Source organism: Hippocampus guttulatus, chromosome 4 (genome assembly GCF_054856545.1).
Source record: "Hippocampus guttulatus isolate MCC_2025c chromosome 4, RoL_Hgut_1.0, whole genome shotgun sequence".
NCBI lineage: Eukaryota > Metazoa > Chordata > Actinopteri > Syngnathiformes > Syngnathidae > Hippocampus > Hippocampus guttulatus.
The window spans coordinates 12,826,467-12,849,826 of NC_141264.1; the positions used below are offsets into that span (position 1 = coordinate 12,826,467).

Consider the following 23,360-nt stretch of genomic DNA (forward strand, 5'->3'; position numbering starts at 1 on the left):
TTGGAATGTGGGAGGACACCGGAATACCCGGAGAAAACCCACACAGGGGAGAACATGCAAACTCCACAAAGGAAGCCCGGAGCCGGAGTCGAACCCCGCACCCCACACCGCTTTGAGCCCGGCACGTTAACCAGTCGACCACCTGGCCATCCGTTATGTTATACTCATTCATTTATTTTCCCTAATTCTGCGGAACTTATATGCAAGTATTAACGTGAATTTATTTCACTGCCACCATGCAGTGCTGGCATCTCAAGCTTTTGCTCATAAATCAGAGCCCCCCACCCCCCCCCGCCCAAAAAAAAAAATCAGCCTAACGACAGCTCGTATCTCGGTTCTTTGGGTCACTTGTATCTTAAGGCACTACTGTGTTTAGATTCTTCAATATGATTTTGTTTTCTTGAACAAGACATGGAGGATGCTTAGCTGCAGCATCTTAAAAACTCATCTAAAAGATGAGGTGTGCAATGTGCATATGATTTCACATGTCCTGTCAACAAATGAATGCATGTATTCATTCATACACTATATTCAATTCTGATATTTTTTGGAGGAGTTCAAATGCAGACAGAATTAGTGAGTGAGGAGTATCAGTGCCCCCCTTTGCCAGCTGTCAGTCACAGGTATTACCTGTGGGCAAGTTTTAGCTCTGCTCCGTCGCTCAAACTTACAAAGACAGCGCTGAATCAATGTCTTGGTTGTCTGCCTACACATGCACACACGCACACACACACACACACACACACACACACACACACACACACACACACACACACACACACACACACACACACACACACACACACACACACACACACACACACATCCTTTTCCTCCTCAGATCATTTTATTCTTCATCCTCAGTGCAGATCTATACTTGTTTTTAGTGTGGATTCCAATGAGCACTGCCAACTTTTTGAACTGTCCCTGAAGAATTGAAGATGCGTGCAAATCTGTTTTGCACTCTCAACCTTATCCTGTTCGAAAGTGGCTGGTGTTGATCAGAGCTGAATGTAATTTTAAAATGTAGTGGTGTTCTACTCACTACTGTAGATCAGTCGCACATGTGTAGATGTTATACGGTCATATGCTTATTACGGATTGCAAAGGTATAAAATACTCACAGTTGACCCTGGTTACATTCCAGGTTTTATCTAGTCCCGGTTGTTTTCCCAGCTCTATTTTGAAAGGCGCTCCGTTGGGTGGTAGGTCCTTGTCCCGTCCACCAACTATGGCCACATTCATATCATGTGCGTCTTCACACACCTGTGCTACTGACGGTACCACATATGGTGCATTATCATTGTAATCCTCCAGATGAACGACCAATGTGCCAGTACCTGTCGCAGGGGGGCTGCCTGTAGAAACACAAACACATTTTGTGATCAGTTTGTGAGTCAAATTGGACAGTTCATCTTATTAGCTCCTTGGGAGTTTTACTTCCACTCGTGTATTGCTACTGGGGAATATAAGCAAAGTACAGTCAGCAAAGTCAAGAAAAATGTGAAGGTTAGTTGATTGTATAAAATGATTGTAAAAACTGTTTCGCAATCGAGGACTTGTTCCATTCAAGTAAATACAGGTCCGTGCATTGGTTTTCTTCATTAAAGGTTCCCTTGAAAACCAAATAGCATGTCATTTTACAACCACGCAGTGCAGGTGTTAAGCAGAAGTGTTATACTCGGTTTAGAATTTGCTTTGGTGTCACGCATGCCTTTATTATGGTATTCTGCCCTTTCCTTTTGCCGCTTTGGTTTTAACTAAGATTAGATTTAAAACAAATGGCATCGAAAAATGCTTCAGAGGTCAGTCTGCAATTAACGCCTACAGAAAAGATCTGGAATTGGAAAATGGACTCCTCCGCCTTTCCCGGTTAAACATATTTGCAGACAATTTAAAAGATGGAGCAGGTGACGTGGTGTGGGTGTATCAAGACAGTGATTAAAAGCAATAAAAGCCAAGTTGTGGAATGTGTTTGGCGGACAATGTCCAAAAGTCCACACAAGAAAGTTTTCTGGTTTGATTTCATGATTGGTTAGGAATATTTTTGGAGGAAAGATTGCATTAATGAAGCCCTGTGACATTTGAAATAAAGAAAATCAAAAGAAAGAGGGCAGCAGATGATCTGAATACCAAAAATGGCCATCAACTTTTTTTTCTTTTACAATAGCCTGTTTTTTTTTTTGGGGGGGGGGGGGTGTATGTATGTGTGTGTATTTTGGGCAGAACATGTCGGTTAATTTTCGGTGTGAAACCATGCTTTATTTGTCACCCAATCCGCCCTAAAAGAAAATATTTAACACCTGTCCCGTGACATTATGCGATATAGTAGTTTACCTGCTAACATGAGACAACTTTCTCTTTTCAAGTAACCACGACAACCAAATGAACCGGGGTTCCGTATCTCCATAACCAAGGGTTGTTCAGTCTGAATGTTAGGAGAAAATGAGCCAGGCAACATCAGAGGGCCTTATACTGTCTCCTGTCAAGTGTCATTTCTGACAAACGATGCTGACAATGAGATATGTAAAAGTGTTTCAGGGTTGCCAGTTGAAGGCGCAACTGAAGAATGACAAATAACTTTACTGTCCATCACTTCAACAGTTGTGGTTAAGCCGCAATCTTTACATTTTCTTGACATGGCTTAAAAGTGGCGACTAAGGAGAGACTGAAACGAGATCAAATCCCATGTGGGCAAAAATGTTAATTTTGACCATGTTGTGTCAGAAGCAGTCATCCCAGGTGCTTGTCTGGCTCTAAACGTAGCTTGTCATCCCGACGAAAAAGAGGGTGTACACTGAATCACTCGAACTTGTCTGCTGCCTTCGGCAACTCACCACTATGTCAGAAACATTTGGATTAGGCACACGTTCCCAGTGAGCATGTGATTCATGGACACCTGCTGCTGTCAAGCTAACGACGCCTGGAAAGCACTATGAGTTTTTATGTTCGATAAAAAGTAAAGATGGCTACGGGTACATTGAAGAAAGTGTGAAAGTGTTGCAATGATGCAAAAAAGGGTGACTCTGGGGATGATGGGTAATGTTTTCTAACAAATGTGTCTGGGTGAATTTGCCTGAGCCCAGAGACACAATGAATACCTGCAACATCACTCTACACCAGAGATTGGCAACCCTTAATATTACCATTTTAATTGTCTCCCACAGAAGAAAAACAAAGCAACATCAAAAATCAACAGGGGGGCCACAAAAACCTTTCAACATTTGAAGTGATTTGAATAACATTGAACACCGTATCTTGTTTTTTTTTTTTTTTATGTATGAAAAAAGATAACCTGTTGCTATTTCTGGGGAGGGGACTGGGGGGGGGGGGGGGTGAAAATGTATTTTCTGGTGTACCTTGCCCACTTCTCAAAGAAAGCTGGGATAAGCTCCAGCACTCCCTCGACCCCTGAGAGGATAAGCGGTGCAGATAATGGATGGCTGGATGGATTTTACTTAACAATGTAAAATACATATTTGTAAAACAACAGTCAAATCAATTATTTCTTTTCCCTAGTTCATGTGATTTTTGCTTCTGAACTTATGCTATTCTACGCTTATGAAGCGGAGAACATCGACACATCAGTGCTGTTGACGTCACTTTCACTCTCACACACAATTGCAAGATGCCGTTCATATTGTTCATGTAGCACGTAGCTTTTAACACTGCGCTTTCTCGGATTTATGCATGAGTTGTCTACCTGGGGTCGAAAAGCTCAACAAATCTTGACTCTGTGTCGCACATTGGTGCTTGTGATGCAAATTTTGATAAACAAAAAAAATACATATAAATGGTTTATTTTCAATGATCATTTGCTTTTGAGAAGCAAACAAACAGATTTAAATTTGAATTAAACAGTTATTTATTTTCCAAAGTCACAGGGCCTCATTGACTATTAAATGTGTATAAATGTTCTTACGCTGCGCACGGTTTAAGTATATACACAAAATCACCGTCAGATTCCAAACACTGGTGTACTGGCCTATTTTCTTCGCACCATTGTGCATACGTTGATGAATCTTAAATCATTCTAAATGACGGCTCGTGCCCGCGGATCTCCAATTTGCATGAGCCGTGCCCTTATTGCATCGCAGCCAATGCACGAGTGTTGAAGGCGAATCCGAGAATGAGCAACCATTCCCTAAATTGTTAAGGGAGATAATAAGGGATTAATATAGCACAGCAAACAGGCGTTTGTAGGAAATATACTTGAAAAAATTTTCAATCAATGTGTGCTCACTTAATCTGTGGATGAGCGACAAGTGCCAAAAGACAGCGCAGCAGATGTATGCAGTACGTAAACACATACGGTACAAGCACTTGAAGGGAATGAAGGCAAAAGGGAAGTGTCCTTTACACTGTTATTTCGGACATGAGTCAAATTGTCCCCAAATTTCCAAATGACGTTATTAAATGATGTTGTGCATCTTGGGTAAAAGATGTCTGGTTGACAGAGGCGTATTTTGAAAAAACTCAACATATGTTTCATTGTCGTCCTCGATAACTCACTATCTTTCCACTCCCACATCAATAACATAAACCAGTCCGCATATTTCCACCTACGTAATATAAATCGTCTCTCACTCCTCACGCCACTGCTATCCTTGTCCACAGTCTCATCACCTCCCGTATTGATTATTGCAATTCACTTCTTTTCGGTGTCCATCACAAATTCCTCCATAAACCTCAACTGGTCCAGAATTCTTCAGCCCGGATCATCACGAGAACCAGAGCTTTCAGCAGCTCTGCCCCCAAACTCTGGAACTCACTTCCACCCAACATCCGTATTATAAATATTGATTCTCTTCCCACATTCAAATCCCATCTCAAAACCCACCTATTCAAAATCGCATACTCTATTTAAATTCATCTCTTTTTTTATTATTTATAATTTTATCAGTTTTTTTTGTTTTTGTTCTTGATTGTAAAGTGTCCTTGTGTGTTTTGAAAGGCGCTTATAAATAAAATGTATTATTATAAATAAAATGTATTATTATTATTATTATTGTGTTGCACAGAGGATGTATGAAATTACTATATCGTGACCATCAAGTATAAATCCACATCGGTACGTAAATGTCTCTGCAGTTTTGCTTCTTTCGTTCTCTGCTGTTGTACCTCTCACATAAAGAAGCACACTCCCCCACCTATCCAGAAAATTATAATTCACACATATGTGTTTTTGTAACAGGAGAGAAGGGAAAGAGCATATAGAGAGCAAAAAAGTTAAAGGACATTAATTGCAAATGGGGACGGACCACTTGGTTGCAGAGAAATGTTTGTTTGTTTGTTTGTTTATTGAACATAAAACATATATACAGTAATAATTTGACAGAAAATAAGGTAGATAAAAAAAGTAAAAAGAAAGAAATCAATCTTCATTCAACACAGTTATTATGTTCAAGGGAGTAGGAAGAAGTAAAAAACTTATCTAGTCCTACCCCGTTATGTGATTGTATCTAATAAATCATTTTTATATCAATCAGAAAAGAAAAAAGTAAGAAGAAAGAAGTCTCCATTAAGGCTCATACTTTACCCTTAACCGTGATATTTTTACAACTTTTGGTTTGTATCGGGATTATATACTTCCACACCCTGACACTCTTGTGTCAATTTTCTCTTGTATTCATAATGGATATTTATATACCTTTCTCTATTTATCAACTTATTTCTGATTTATCATTATATTTAATGTTTTGAATTTATCATTTTAACTCTGATTGATGTAGGTTGTTTGTACTATTTTTTTGAATTTGTTTTTGAACTCAGCAAGCGATTTACTCATTTTCAGGTCCGTTTCGAGATTATTCCACAGATTAACACCTTTGATAGATACACTTCTTTGCTTGATGTTTGTTCTTGTTTTGAGTTTTTTGAATAAGTTGGTACCTCTTAAATCATAGCTGCTTTCTCGAATTTCGAAAAACTTCAGAATGTTTTGGCAGAGCAGGTTATTGTGTGCTTTGTACATTAATCGGGCGATTTTAAAGTCAACCAGGTCATAAAATTTCATCGTATTTAATTTGATAAATAGTGGATTTGTGGGTTCCGTATATTTTGATCTATTAATAATTCGAATTGCTTTTTTTTGTAGGTTGAGAATAGGGAGTGTGTTTGTTTTGCAGGCATTTCCCCATATTTCCACACAGTAGGTCATATATGGTAATAATAATGAAGTGTATAATGTGTACAAAGATCTCTTATTTAGCACTTCCTTGGTTTTGTAGAGGATCCCTACGGTTTTGGCTATTTTTCTTTTTACGTTATCGATATGTGGCTTCCAACATAGTTTTGAGTCTATTACTAATCCGAGAAACTTGGTTTCATACGCTCTTTCTATCTCAATTGAGTTTACCATAATTTTAGCTTGGTGTTTGATTGGTCTTGTGCCAAAAACAATTAACTTCGATTTTTTCAGGTTAAGTGACAATTTATTTCTGTCGAACCAGTTTTTTAATTTGTTTAATTCGTTTTCTACGGTTGTCAGGAGCTGCTTCAGATTTATTCCAGAACAGTAGAAAGTTGTATCATCAGCAAATAGGACACATTTAAATTGTTTTGAGACCTTGCAGATATCATTTATATATAAGATGAATAGTTTTGGACCAAGCACTGACCCCTGAGGAACTCCGTGAGTGATTTTCAGTTGATTCGTTTTTTTATTGTTGAGTTGCACGTACTGATATCCGTTTTCTAAATAACTTTTTATCCATTTATAAGCTACACCTCTAATGCCATATCTTTCTAGTTTTTTCAATAATATACTGTGATCTATTGTGTCAAAAGCTTTTTTTAGATCTAGGAAAACCCCAACAGTAAATTCTTTGTTGTCTATATTAGTGGCTATTGCTTCCACAAACTCCATAACTGCCATTGAGGTGGTCCGTTTTTCCCTGAAGCCATATTGATTCTCACTTAACAGCGCATGCTTTTGTATAAAGCTATCAAGTCTGCGAGAAAATAGTTTTTCTAATATTTTTGAAAATTGTGGTAGTAGTGATATTGGTCTATAATTTGTAAACCGATGTCTTTCTCCACTTTTATAGATTGGAATAACTTTAGCAATTTTCATTTTTGATGGAAAGATACCAGCTTTGAATGACAGGTTGCATATGTGCGTGAAAGGTCGCACTACATATTCTATAATCTGCTTTATTATTGTCATGTCAATATTAAAGCAATCAGTTGACTTTTTATTTTTAAAAGTTTTTATAATATTTGATACTTCTTCTTGTTTTACAGCAGTAAGGAACATCGTGGAGGAGTTTTTTTCTACATATCTATCTATTTCAAACAAGTTTGTTGGATCAGGAATTTGTTTTGCTAGGTTACTGCCGATGTTGACAAAATACTCATTAAATTCAGTTGCTATTTCTGCAGTTTTTTCCAAAATAGTATTTTTGCCTTTGATAAAATACTCTGGATAATCCATTTTTTTAGGACTATTTCTGATTACTTGGTTAAGTATCTTCCATATTTCTTGTGTGTTACTTTTATTCTGCTCTAATAGTGCATGATAATGATCTCTTTTACTGGTTCTTATAATATTTACTAGTTTATTTTTATAGGTCTTATATATTTTTTCTGCTTCTTCAGTTCTCAATTTTAAAAACAATTTATATAAATTGTTTTTCTTTTTACATGCGTTTTCTATGCCTTTCGTTATCCATGGCTTACTTGGGTCTTTATACTTTTTGGAGACTTTAGTTAATGGAAAATGTTTATCATATAAGGAGATTATGGTAGACTGAAATACTTCAAACGCTGTATTTGGGTCTTCGTTTGAGTAGACCTCGGTCCAGTTTTGTTTTTCTAGGTCTTGCTTAAAGGCGTCGGTGGAGCGTTGGGTTCTTAGTCTTATTTCTGTTATGTGAGTTGTTGACTTAGCTTTTCTATCAAAATAATTATGAAAAACTGCAAAAACAGGTAGGTGGTCACTTATGTCATTAATGAGAAGTCCACTTTCCATTTTATGGTCAATCTTATTTATAAATATGTTATCTATTAATGTGGCCGTGTCAACGGTTATTCTGCTAGGTTTCAGGATTACTGGGAAAAAGCTGTTGCTGTACATAGTATTTATGAAGTCGGTTGTTTTTTTGTGTCCATTTGGGTTTAATAAGTCAATGTTAAAGTCACCACATATTATTCGTGTTTTCTTATCGTTGTTGTAACTGAGCATATCTGTTAGTTTTTTATTGAATGTGTCAATACATGATCCTGGTGTCCTATAGATGCAACTTATGATGATATTTGATGCCTTTTTATTATGTATTTCAATGGTTAGACATTCCATTAGGTTTTCTATTGTGTTTGTCAATCTCTCGATTTTACTGCATTTAAGTGCTTTGTCTACATATATTGCAACCCCCCCTCCTTTTTTGTTTTCCCTATTAGTTGCAAACATTTCATAACCTTCTATTTCCATTTCAGTTGTTTTATCTTCATCAAGCCAAGTTTCTGATATGGCAATTATTTTAAATTTATTGAATTCAGTCAGGTATTCTTTGATTTTTATAGAGACTTCTACTGTTTAGGTGTATTACTGAAAGTGCATTTTCCAATTTTATATTAGTGTTGAATTGTTCATCCAGGTAATAGTCAGAGTTTGTTACCCTTTGTTTGTTCTGGAAGAAGTTGTTGTCTGGGTCCAAATTGTTCTCGGGATCGAATGGCTTATAGTCAATATCTTCAAAGGGTTGGTCTTCAATGTGCTTAAATGCTGGCTTAATCATCTAGCAGTGGTTTTATTTTGCCACAAAGAAAATATGGCGCAAAATATGCCACAAACCCAATACGACCAAAGGTAGTAGTACCACCAATTTGTTTCACTGTACATCTAAAAGGAAATGGCTTCAACATTTGCCAATTCAGTCACATATAACAAAAAACCCAATAACAAAAAAATCAAAATGGAAATAGTACCTGGCAGCGGTGATGAAACACATCGCCCCAAGAGATGGACAAGACAGTGGAAAAGCTAGGATTCAAAAATCTCATTAAGACACTTGACCCACCGTATGATCCAGCTGGATGCTTTTTTTTTCTTTTTGCAAAAAATGCACTGCCATACTTTTTTTTTTTTTTTTTTTTTTTTTTAAAAAGGTGTCCCACCAGCTAACAAATGCAATCCACTTTTCCACAACCACAGAACTGTGGTCACAGCCTGGACTTCCACCTCCGGTTTGCTCACAGAGGTACACTTACTTCACATTTATAAAATGTTAAACAAAGTGCACTTTAATTGATCTAGTTTTGACTCTCAAATATTTGAAATTAACATTTATATTGTACAGAAGAAAAAAAAATCCAGAAATACATCGTGTATTATGATGTAGCCTATAAATTAGAGATATATGCAGCACTAGTTTGACTTAAAAAAAAACATTTTTTTGATCCCTCTTTATTTCTGTGTACGGATAGTCTGAGGCGGTTTTAAATTTGTTTGCCGTGTAGAAGATCAGATATCCTTTATTCGTCCCACACTGGGGAAATTTACAGTCTCGCATGCACATATCCAAGTACAAACATATTGATGTGTTGTGTGACAAAGGTGCATACGCACAAGTTACTACCATATGCGTCTCTTTTAGTGAGCAAGACCCAGAGAGCGCCCCAGCAGAAGGATCAAAGAGCAACATGCAGCTCTGAAGCCGCAGGTTGCAGACCCCTGACTCTACACTGAATATTACGTTGTAACTCTATGTGCTTCTGTAAATGTTAAATGTTGCTTTTTTTCCAGCGACTGTATAAGTCATTGTTTTAGTTCGACAAAGCAATGAAATGAAACATCACTTAACTTGTATTACAAATAATTTAGCATTTTCCTTTAACTCTTGCTTTGTCCTAATTCTGAATGACAGTGCAGAGTTTATTACTCTTACGCAAGTTCCCTGTTGGATTTGTCACACGCAGTAATTATCTGACATATGATTAATAGCTCTCAAAGAAACAGTCCGTTGTGGTATTAGTAAAATAGTTAATCCCATTGTGATGAAATAATTTCAATATTCAGGAATCGAATGATTGACTCAAATGACTCAAAACGGCACTGAAAGGATGTTTATTCTCTACAACTTCCTCAAAGAAATCATATAAATTTATTGATGCATTGTTTAATTAAAATGTATATGCTACATTTATATACTGTAGGTCAGAAGTATAAACATGCGCAATCAGCATCTAATGGATGGAACAGGAGGGATTGGGAGCTTTTCCACATTTTATTTCAACAGTGTGTTCTAAGTGTAGAGATTTTTAAAGATCAATGCACCTAACCACACTGCATCCAGCACACAGCACAATGCACAGAAAAACACCATCACTGTAAACGATGAACACTGTTAAAAACCAATGCATCGAAACGACTATAACTGCTGATACAAGAAGTTGTATTTCGCCGCACCTCGATTTAAAAATGAAAACATGTCTACAACAAGTGCAGTGGTGACAAACCTAGGTAGATACTGGGCTGTGGAAAAAGGGATTCATTCCCACGATCAAACTGAAAGTGATTTGAATGTGAATCGCTACCTCTTTAGCCACCAAATGTCTTTACCTCACCTCGGGTGTGAGAAACCCTGCGCAGGAACAATCAAATGAACATTTCTTTCAGAGGCTGACTCCATCAACCTCTGCATCTTTCGGTGAGTTATTTTTGCCTCCAACCTGCCTGTGGGTGGCAATTGTATCACCCTGCAGTTGTGCTCGTATGTCCACAAATGAAAGGCGTAAACAGACTCAATGCTTCCTGAGGTTGTCAGGGAAATTGAGATTTCCATCCCATTCTTCCACGCTTCCCTTTTTTTTTCATGCATTTATTACATCTCTCAAGTACTGCGATGCCCTCACATTTTGACTTTGGGCTATTGCCGTTTCTTCCAGATTCTTTTTTTGCGCTCTTTGTAGAAGCACAATAGAAATGACATTGTGACCAGTGAATGATTGAAACATACCAATATCTGCCCCTGAAATGAGATGGACATGGTTGAAGGGGATGAAATGATTACAGTGCTCGTGCTGCAATCCGTTCCAAATGTGCCCATTCCGTAATGCTTTTTTATCAGGAGGCAACACTTTGCCAGAATGCCAAGAGATCCTCCGCAGGAACCGACCAGTCTGATGCTCAGAGAGTGTCTTCAAGAAATTGTTGACTGTTTGACACAACTGTTCAACCGATTGGACCCGGAGGCTTTGGATTCAATGAGTCCAGTCAATGTCTAAGGTCACTGATTCATCTTTATGCTGCGCAATCATAAAGCAAGACCATGAGCACCACAACCTCAAAGATCTGGAACTTTGTACTTAGATATACATTCTGTATCTCGAACATCAAACACTCTGGTCGAGGGACCCCAGTGTGTGTTGCTGCCAAGAACAGTAAACCTGTCTCATATTTTTAAAAAATGGTTATTTAAAATAAATAAATAACAGGATACAAGCAGTGTATGCCACCCAGTCACCGAGTGTCAATAAACATGAAAAAAGGAGCAAACCACTACTGTGCAACGAAAAGAGGCACAAGTAATCCCACCCAAGTAAACACAGGGGAAAATGCAAAATGCACAAAGAAAGGTCCACACCAAGGCTTGAACAGAGCCTTCTTACTGTGAGGCAGACATGGTTGACAGCCGGTAGACTCCTTTTCAAAGGTCTAGAGCCACGAGTGATGCAACAAACAAAATGATGAACAGTTTAATCGGTGACAAAGAACATCTACTCTTTCTTTTGACATTGACAACCTGTCACAGTTGCAGTTCCTACTAAAGCTTCACAGCGATCTGTTTTTAACAAACCAGAAGTACGCAAATTTTCATCCATTTTCAACACCGCTTATCTTGAACAGGGTCGAAGGGAGATGCTGTAGCCTATGCCAGCTGACTTCAGGCAGAAGGCACACTAAACCCTGAAGTGGTTGCCGGTCAGTCGCAGAGCACATGTAATGACAAACAAACATTCACACCCACATTGACACCGTCACTGAGTGAGAACTGATTCCACGCTACCCGCACTGAAGTTCGGCATGTGTACCACGACACCATCAGCGACTCTAATTTATGGAAACTAACTACTTTCAATCGTTACTGTATTTGTGGTGTGCTGAGTGCAGCTAATTATTTTAATGGGGAGTGACAGAAAAGACCCGGTTCAATTTTCTGAGGAATTCACATGAAATCCCAATTTAATGGAAAAGCATTGTGAAAACAGTTCGAGATGCTTTGTTTAGCATTCAGCATAGCAAATTTCAGACCTTGTTGAAATAACCCACTCAATTATGAGGTATTAATCTTCGGCAACCTCAGGCCTTCAGCAAAGCCTATCACATGACACCAGGCTAATCTTATTGGCTGATCAGAACTGGAAATGAATCCAGCCACAGCCAATTACAGAAGACGCATGTCATTAAGAGAGATGACTTCGGGGAGAGAAGTCCTGCTAGGGACAGGTGCATGGGCGCCAGTCTGGCAAATTACTTTCAGAATAGAGTTCCGGTTATCAGTTGCTGGTTATTATAAAAAGTGATAGCAAGGAGGGGGTATACTAAATGATAAAGTGACCTTAGTCGCTAAGCCCTTTTTGCACTTACATGATACTGTAAGTGCTTTTCTTCACTGCGATGGTTCCTTACCAGTCTCCACCAATTTTCAGCACTCAAGCACTATGTAGATATTTCTGTTTGGAGGAATACAAATCACATTTTACTTCATTAAAAGTGTCAAGTCAGTTTATCATGCTGAATGATAAAACCAACTCATGACATGTTTTTTGTTGATGGTGTGAACCTTTGCTGTGAGTGTTCTACCCTACTGGCGGCAACTAACATTGCCAATTTCCATACTTTATCAGTGATTTCATTTCCACAAGTGGCCTTCGTGTCACCATTAAAAACAAAAATTCCCTCCTGGCCTCACAGTGTGGAGGCAAGGCAGTTTTATTTATGTAGCACATTAGATTCACAAGCTAACTCAATGTGCTTCACACAAGCAAAGACACCACACCTGTAAATATTTACAAACATGACATTCAGAAGCAAAGCAGCGGAAACAAAAGTATTTATACATTTGTTTCAAAGTAAAGTACAGAAATAAAAGTATGTTGTCAAAATAACTAAAGGGGGTTTGTTTAGAGGCCCATAATCAATGGTATTCGGGGCGGGGTGGGGGGAAGCAATATTTTAACTAGAATTCAAAAGTATTTATAGTTGGGGTTGACTTTACTTCTGTTGGCAGCTTATTCCATTTATGTGCAGCATGACGACAGCTAAATGCAACGTCACCATGTTTACTTTGAACTCTGGGCTCCACGAATTGACCCAAGTTGGCCTATCTCAGAACCTAACTGGGTTGATATTCAATCAGCATTTCTAAAATGTATATTCAGGACCCAAATCATTCGGTGATTTATAGACCAGTAGCAGAATTTCAAAATCTATTCTACTGCTAATCAGGATCCAGTGTAAAGCCTTTAGAACTGGAGTAATACACTCAGATCACTTTGTTGTGGTCAGAACCCGAACACTTAGAACTGGAGTAATACATTCAGACCACTTTGTTGTGGTCAGAACCCGAGCAGAAGTGTTCTGAATGAGCTACAGCTGTTTGATGCCCTTTTGAGGGAGTCCAAGAAGAAGAAGACAGTTATAATAGTGAAGTGCACTGGAGATAAAAGCATGGCTAAGTTTCTCCTGGTCTGCTTGGAGCACGCACCTCTTCAGTCTGGATATGTTTTCAGCTGGTAAAAGGCTGCTATAGTGATTGATTTGATCTGATTGCTGAAATTCAGGCCTGACTCCTGGTTTGTAAAGACCGTGAATTAGCAATACACTCAGAGTATGGCAATGCTCATGAAATTAAATTGTTGTTGCCTATAATAACTTTATGAAGTGGCAAGATTTTCTTACAGGTCCAATGCCCCCAAAGTCCTCCTCCGACATTTATGCAGTTTGTCGTTTGTGTGCAATAGTCTATGAAAAGTGAAAGGCTTCGAAAATAAGCAGGTTTGAAGTGGGCATTATCATGACATAGATTGAACAGTCATTATTCAAGTACCCGCCAACTTTGTGGATGCTACTCAACTCAGAAATCAAGGCTGAATGGTGACGAGCTTGCGTCTTGTGCAGTTAAAACTTTGCATTAGCTGCCAACCTCAGAGGAGTCGAGGAATGACATGCACAAGGGTGACCATGGCCAAGTGCTTCAGAAAATTAACTGCCACTGTTGGGAGCCCAGTTCAAGACCACCCATCCATCCCCCATATCCTTTGGAAACACTGGCCACGAATATTGTGTGTTTGCCGTGACAAATGCAAATGTTAATTTTTGTGTATAAGACAAATTAGGATTCTTCTTCACTTCATTTGGGGGGCACTTCAGAACATTTCCTTCACAAACATTTCATGGAGGATGGCTTTGTCAACACAAGCTTTCATATATGCTGAAAACACATTTCCGTGTTTTAAGCAATTCACCCTCACATACACACATTGGTCAGTCTGCCTCTGAGTGCTCATTGAGCGGCCGCAAGGTCGCTGGGCATGACCATGGAGCAGGAAAAAAAAAAAAAAAGAGAAAAAATTGGCCCCGTTGAGAAGAGGGGTGTCGCGCTGCCATGGTCATCTCAGAGCGCACCGTGGACAATTCCATCAACAGCCTGCTGAATTTCAAGGGAGCCAACACAATGAAGAGACCTGGTAGCCACAAGAAGGCAATTTATCGTCAACTCAACTATCAATTAGATGAAAGCTGTTTTTCATATCAAATTACGGAGGACAGAGAACCAACTGGAGAAAATCAATTTACATCGTGAATATTCATGAGAAATTTAACTGCCTGACATCTGGAGTGTGCCCCCCCCCAAAAAAAATGGTGCTTAAAATTGGGTTTAATTAAAAAGGGGTTAAATTAGTCAAGGAGCTGCAAGTTCATCATTTTAGAGAGTTAAGACTATCCTGTGCCAAGATCATCCATATTTAGTTGTTTTGCTTGTTTTATTGTTGTTTTAGCCTATTGTCATTCTTTGCTAATCTTTCCACATTGGTTAGTTTACCTTATAACCAATTCCTCCCAATCCCCATGTAGATTTAGGGAAGAAATGTTCACATCGTAAAACTGCCTCGTATACTGCATGGTGTACAAGAACGAACTCAAAACTCAAACTCTAGCAACCTTCTAATTAATGACAGATGTCAGGGGGTTGTCATCTCTTTAACCCTTTTAAATTTAATAAAGAAAAACAAACACCGTGGTGCTCTTAGTGGCAGCTGAGTGTACTGCAGGCTGTAAAATTCAGCCACCGTTAATTTAAAAACTTGTTCCCCATTATCGCTATCCTCTAAATGCAGGCAATTCTAATCACTTTTACAGGAGTGACAATTATTTGCCTCAACTCACTATTTGTGATTGGGCTCAGTCCATTAATAGTGGACGACTTACTTACCGGTAATCAATTGTCACACATCAGGCAACTTCATTGATTCATTCATTCATTTTCGGATCCGCTTTATCCTCACAAGGGTCGCGGGAGATGCTGGAGCCTATCCCAGCCGTCTTCGGACAGTAGGCGGGGGGAACCCTGAACCAGTTGCCAGCCAATCGCAGGGCACACAGAGACGAACAACCATCCACGCTCACACTCACACTCACTCCAACCAACTCATACCACATAAGTTTATTTTATTTTATTTATTTTTGGTCATGTACACTCAATTTGACCTAACACAGCAACCACACACTGGTAGTGGCAAACATTGGAGCAGGGGGCAGCTTGCAGTTGGTGCCCGAGGAGCAGCTCGGAGTATCCGAGTCTTGCTAAAGGACACCAAAGCTGCACAACTGAAATTTTTAGAGAACCACTACAAGTTATATATGAATCTGTATCAGGTCTGCCCCGCTTTGAGTGTGACTCTTTTAAAGATGTATTGATTAAAAACATATTTAGAACCATATATAGATTGTTTCTCTCCTCTGTTGAAGAACTGTGTGGGCAGTTTTGAACATTTTACTTTTTAGCTACATAACAGTGACAAATTCAACCATAATTTTGATATATAAGGTTACTTTAGTCCCCTAAAAAAGAGATCAGGATGGATTGTTAACCTTGGTTTGTGAGACATATAGATCGGTACCACCTTGGAATAGTGTGACTCATGTCGTTAGTGTGCAAGAATTGCATCACATCTGCAATTCAGCACAGACCGAGACCAAGGATGTTTAAACCATTCATTAGGAACTAAACCTCAGCCAGATTCGACATCATCTGTGTCACTGCAATGACAACGTATCTCACTAAATAGACAGACATCCTCTATCAACAGCCTTTGCCTAAGTACATCATTTGAGTTTGTTGCTCACAATCTCATCTCTCCCTCTCTATTCTCACTACCTTTTGATACTTGGAACAAGCCTATATGTGCTGAGAAGTATGAATATATGATCTTTTCAAAGCTTTGCTAAATCAGAATACACAAACTGAGGCTTTAGTGGGCAAACAGATTTTTGCAGTAACTTGTCACTATCAGCATGTGACTGGTGACTACATCAGGATTATGCTTCCTTCACATAGCAGCGAGTAACAGGAGAGAGCTTCTTCCTCTCTGTTAACAGATACCCTTTATTCACCAACATAACATGAGGCTGTTGATGATGTACAAATGTTCTCTGGGGTGTTTTGCAATTTGTTGAGGAATAAAAGATGCATTTAAGAGAAGGAGAGGAAGTGGGAGTCCAAACTTGAGGAGGCGGTGCTAAACAGAACAGCGTGAATTTGGGGTTAATGAGGCAGTGCAACAAGACGGGGGAGGTAAAACAGCATTGAGCCTCTACGCTTTCCAGAGCGTGTCCCATTAGACTGCCATTATCCTGGGTCAAGATGCCTCGATTTGGCCCCCCTCCAATGGCGTCACCCTTGTCTGCTGCTACACAGGGTCACAATTGATTGGCTGGTCAAGAACATATTTCAGAAAGGTAGTTAATATATTCGCCTCAGTGTCTGTCTCCATAAAGGCATTGGCAAGCATGAGATGTAGTAGACAAAGTGACCCGATGGTCAACCAGTGAGCATGTATTCCAGAATTAATATATAGAACTGCCCCTTAAAAAATGTGGCTCACACTTTCTCCTAAATGTAATCCATTTTGTGCCCCTTTCTGTGTCTTGGACTTTCTCTTGGTTTGAGTGATAAGCTACCTCGTGTTTCTGGACTATTTGTGTTTCATTCGTCTCTTTGAATCAGGTTTTTGGGAGCGCTGTTTTTCGGCTTTCCTCGTGACACTAGCCCAGTGGTCCTTAACCTGGGTTCGATCGAACCCAGGGGTTCGGTGAATTGGTCTCAGGGGTTCGACGAAGCCTCTGCCATGGAGGTTTAGACACACCCGACTCAACCTGTCAATTAGTTATGACACGCCTGCCTGGCCATCACTGGCTGCAAATTATCACATTACATTGCTTGTTCAATCAGTGCTGTGGGAAATTTAGTTCGCTCAGTCGTGAACGTGTGACTGTCGTGATAGTACGGTTCATTTTTTGCACAATTAAAAAAGAATGTGTACTTATGTCTTGAAATTTTATTTCCTTTTTTCAGTTTTTAATAAATGCGTTTTTTACGTGTTGAATTTATTAAAAAATATATATTTTTCACTAATGAAGGGTTCGATGGATGTGCATATGAACTGGTTGGGTTCAGTACCTCTCACAAGGTTAAGAACCACTCCACTAGCCATGAAATAGTCAAGGTTTATTTTTAATTCATACTTTCTTGCTTTCTTTCTTTCTTTCAATAAAAGCAGTCCAGTGAGTATTGAAAAAGGTTGAATTGCAAACACCAGATTATAATATGAAAACTTCAAGAGCAACTTCTTTTACAGCAAGTTCTATTCACTTCCTTTGGTTTGTGAATGCGAACGTACTGGACTGACACTTTGAGTCGTTATGCTTTATTATTTTGCTGATGGAGTTGGATGCGGGTTGATCACAGCTGGCTAAAGGCATAACATTAGTTCATTTATCCGCATTTAGCCTGCCAGGCTGCCATTTTGTGCGCGGGTGACATGGCAGCAAGTGAAACAGGAAAATTACTCAGTCCATTACCAAGAGCGGCACACATTCCCAGCACTTAGCATGGCAATGAGGCAGCTCGGTGACAGGCTTCACACAGTGCGATGAGCATCGGTAGAAAAGACACATTAAGCTTTGCCAACGTAACCCAAACACACACACACACACACCCATACCACTGCCAATCTTTTTCTGTCTTTTCAGAAATGTTATGATGAAGCTATGAAATGAGACTGACCGATGTAACCTCACACACACAAGGGCCAAGAGTTATATTCTAAAAACGATGAGGATTCAACATCTTCCTCTGCTTCTGCCCACTTTTTGATTTTAAAATGAAGTATGAGGTGATTGGTCTATGATGAATTACAGAGGCCTCATTGCACCGTTCGATCTGAGAGTGTTGACTGTATGTACTTTGTATAGTCAATGTAAGTAGCTAAGTTTTTCCCTTTGGTTTGACGTTATTCAGACATAGACACATGAATGTAACCATATAAGGATAAATAAATCCAATAAGCCCTGTGAGAATTCATGCCCATCTACCAGCGCCAATGGTGTTTGACGAGTAATTCTGCTTATGACTGGTGAGAATTGATGGCATCGACTGAATTGTGAGAAGCATAATATTGAGTCACTAAGGAATAAAACCAATATGAAAATGTAGATGAGTAACTACAATTTCTGCAGTGCAGATGGAATCAAATATCTATGTCATAAAAAAATGACACTCATGAGGAACCCATGCAAGTTACCGCGAAATGAAGGACAAGCATGCTTAAACAAGCGAAAGCTGTCTTTTTTCCATCATATTGCTCAATGAATTAGGAACCCATGATTGCATTTTTGTTGATGTGTTGAAATCGTATTGGCCAACAAAAGATTTGCTACTTTGGCTCATTTGTTTGATAGACGTGCCCTGCGATTGTCAACCAGTTCAGGGTTTACCTTGCCGACTGCAAGAAAATAGCTGGGATCGGCGCGCTCCAGCACGCTTGCAACCCTTGTGAGCATAAGTGGCTCAGATAATGGCTGGATGTTTGAGAGACAGAAAAAGTCGACACACGCTTCTTCAATTGACATTTTTTATGACACCAAAACACATCATTTCAATTTTTTTAACATTAATGTGCTCTTTACCTGTACATCGAAATTGAAAAAAAAAATACGGAAAAAAACAATACAAAATATATAACTGATATAATGTGGTTGCACACCGTGTGCACACCCTCCCGTAAGTGAGTATGTGGCTGCACTCAGAAATAACCAATCACACTCAAACCTGTGTCAACAGAAGTCAGCACATATCTGCATCCATTTAAAGTACCGGTAACTATTATGTCTTTTGTGCGAACTGGTATTTGGAACTGTTTGTAATCCCCCTTGACCTGGACCCAGCTGAAGAATAACAGCCAAGAAGATGCTGACATCACCATGCTTCACGGTACGCATGGAGTTCTTCTGGTGATGAGCAGCGTTGTGTGCAGAACATACCATTTAGTATCATGGCCAAAGGTTCACAGTTGGTGTTATTGAACTCGAACACATTTCCCAAAACGTGTTTGGGAGAGTTCAAGTGCGTTTTTACAGAATGTTGAAATTAAAGTTGAACCAGGGTATGATTGACACAAACCTGTGGAATCAGATTTGTGCCCAAAAAGTACCAAGCAAAACCGAAAAAAATTGTAAACAAAAAAAAAAGAGAAAAATAAGAAAAAGACTGAGCGATCCAGTACAATCTAACTCAAGCAAAACAAGTCGCCTTAAAAGTTCAATTTATTACTGACAATAAACATATTTGTGTCACATTTGTTGCAGTTCTTTTTGTGAGAAAGACAAATGGAGTTTTGTTTTCAATGACAGCTTTCTCCTTTCCACTGCCTGCTTGATTGTGAAACGACTTTTTGATTGCAACTTTTGGCACAAACCTCATGGATGGGCGGATTTATGAGGAATGACAAATCAGTGACCTGTAAGTCATTCTAATGCCGTCAGTATTTTGTGTCACTGAACATAGTTCACAACAAAGACGCATGAATCAATCATTTTAATTAAGTGTTTGTACGGTATCTGTTATAGATACTGTATCACCAATTCTGTCATCTGATGTTTTATAGAATTTTATAATAGTTTGTTATCTTTTAGGATGTAACTCTAGAATTGTATGCCATTAGTTGCATTAGTTAATGTGGCTGGTGGCAGCCGGTTCATATCATTCAGGCATCACTCTGGCACCTTCTTGAAAAATTAAATCGTGTTTACCTCATCTGTAATCAGTGAAATTAATCAAGTTTAAAACTACTTAAACTGTCCATTCCTAATTAAGAAGAGAGTGAAAAAATACAATTTCAATCACAAATATAACCGGGCCACCTGCACCCACATGTTCAAAGCAAACACTATTTGGGTCTTTCTTTGCAGGGACTTTTTACAGTCTAATGGCAGGTTTGGTGGCAGTCAAACCAGGCCCCAAAAGATTCTGTGTGCACATGTGTGAAACCACATTTGCTGTCAACCCCAGCTTGGATAATATGTTTCTCTCTTCCAGTGACAAATGGCATACACCGGGAGCCGGTTCAACATTTGAATCAGAAGCAGAAACATTGGACTACAACACACTAGAGAAAAGAGGGCAGTGCTGCGCATACTATGACTAAGTCAGTGGAAACTGAAATGAACACAGTCTACTGTCAGTGGACTGTAATCTTCTACCCAAACACACAGACCTTGAATACAAAGCACTCAATTGAAGACAGTGGGGGGTACAAAGAAGGAAGATCTGCATTTCCAAGAGGGAAGCACATACATAGTTTGAGAGAATTTGCCGGAGTGTTAGAAAAGAGCAACTTCTGCGCAGAGTTTCTATCAAAAGCCCATCAAGCTCACTGCAAGCACTTTTACAAGAATGTGGCTCCGCAGGTCTTCTCGGTGCAAAGTAGACGGCAGATTTGTAATCGATTAATGCAAAAACGAACACTTATTACACGACAGAGAGTGTATGCAATGTACATATGGTGGGTGAAAAATCAGCATCGTGCCATTCATCCAAAACATACACAATACAATTCTACATTTGAACAATTTTACAAAGAGAGAGCAAAACATGTCGATTTAAAGACATATTTGGCCTTGTGGACGTACGGCACCTCAGCTACTCCTACTGTGCACGCAGCTGTAAAACCTCCAGACATCGCACTCTTTGAGGGAAAGCCTCCAGCTGAGATGACATTACATTGTCATGACCTCTCAACTCCTCTCCTGTTTCTACCTCACATAACTTTTCATTGCTGCACTGTATGTCTGTTTTCTTCACCTCCTCTGGAGGTATGGAACTCATTTTTTCCCATTATTCACTGTGTGTTTCCACACGGGGGCTTTGACAGTTGACCTGGCGTCATGCTGTCAAAGGACCAGTAAGCAACATTTAATAGTGTCTCAAGCTTCTCCATTTCCCCACAGCCACTTTATTTGGGGTCTAACGAATGTCAGGGAGGTGGAGAAAGGGACAATTTTGCTTTAGGGAGCTAAAGTAGCCCCCCAAACAATCTTTAAACCCATTTTCAGTGGGATGGAATTTTGTGTTTCAAAAAAGGATGAATCTGTCTTCAAGGTCGGTAATCACGATTATTTTGATTGAAATTTAAAATATACAGTATATATTAAAACGATTACTCATTGATTTCAAAACGTAGTATTTATCAACTACTAAACCTCAATGAGTCAAAACTAACGTCATAGCCTCATGATCATTGAGATCTACGGATAGAACACTTGATTCTCGAACGCTATTCTTTTTGTTAGGTACAAAATGACCTAGTACTGTGAAATTCAAGACTACAGTATTTTCATTTTAAGTTTTGGGACTTGGGCGGCCCGGTGGTCCAGTGGTTAGCGTGTCGACCTCACATTGCAGAGGTACCAGGTTCAATTTCAGCTCCGGCCTCCTGTGTGGAGTTTGCATGTTCTCCCCAGGCCTGCGTGGGTTTTCTCTGGGTACTCCGGTTTCCTCCCACATTCCAAAAACATGCATGGCAGGCTGATTAAACACTCTAAATCGTCCCTAGGTGTGAGTGTGAGCGTGGATGGTTGTTCGTCTCTGTGTGCCCTGCGATTGGCTGGCAACTGGTTCGGGTGTCCCCCGCCTAGTGCCCGGAGACAGCTGGGATAGGCTCCAGCAACCCCCGCGACCCTTGTGAGGATATGCGGATCGGAAAATGGATGGATGGATGGAAGTCTTGGTACTTACTGGGCTAACCTGGGATTCCGGGGATTGTAGTTCACGCCATGAATTTGTGTCTTTGAGGAGTGTTATCTTACCTGTTTGTATGTGTTTCCACAGTGTTTATGCGCTATTTGAAGGATTATCACATACGCTAGACGCTTGCTATACAAAGCAACATGGTGCATTCAGTCTACTTTTACAATGGCGGGAACCTCTGCACATTAATTACATTTTATCCTACTGCCATCCTCTATCCTCAAAAAACTCACAAGTCATGCTGCCATGTCATTGTATTCATGTAATGTGTTAGGTTTATAGTCATCCACATTACCTGCATGCAGTCATGCGGCATTTCCCTTCCTATTGTGTTTCAATCACTTCTCCAAATCGTTACCTCAAGTCAATGTGGTCGCACTAGCTCGGGTAATTGAGGACCGTTTTCCCTTGGGTTCACTTCCTTGTGTTATAGGTCCAGTTCCAGTGAGCTGGCTTTAATGACGGCACACAACTCCGAAGCAATCAGCCTCTCCCAAGCCACAATTTAAAGCAATAATTCTGGCAAGAGGTAACTATGCACTGAATGAACCTTTTTTTTTAATGCATATCGGTTTCTGCCTATTGTGCCTCGAGATCCTCCATGCGGTCGTCAATTTCAAAACAACACATTTAACTGACGCCCATTATTATTGGTAATTAGAGTTGCCAAGAGAAAAAAAAAATGGAGAGGACAGCTCTTAATTTGAATTTCAGATCACATACATCATCTAAATTTGTACTGTAAATACTGTGATTTTTCTTTTTTTCATTTCATGGCTTCAATATTCGTGCTTTGTTGTAATCTCAGGCTCTCTGTACAGTTCCTCATGTCATGTGTAGATGCACTCACTGGCCTGGTTTTTCAATATAAGTGCGACAAAAGATGAAGTGAAAAGATCAGTGTTTGAGTCGATAGTCACGACACGCTTCAGATGTCCATTTTGGGGTCGGTGTCTGAGTTTTAAACACCAAACAAAGGGAATTATGGGTCTTTCTTTTCGGCACCATTTCCTTTGGCTCTTTTTCCACTTGGTTCTCTGCTAAACTATA

General features: G+C 39.4%; 1 protein-coding gene across 1 annotated transcript in view; it reads right to left on the reverse strand.

The window, feature by feature from the left end:
• The window catches only part of cdh13 (cadherin 13, H-cadherin (heart)), a 267,321-nt gene that overhangs the window by 19,418 nt on the left and 224,543 nt on the right, over nucleotides 1-23,360 (reverse strand). The window contains exon 13 of the mRNA XM_086108938.1: nucleotides 1,125-1,358. Coding sequence (XP_085965064.1) covers nucleotides 1,125-1,358 — 234 coding nt within the window. The remainder of the gene's footprint in view (nucleotides 1-1,124; nucleotides 1,359-23,360) is intronic.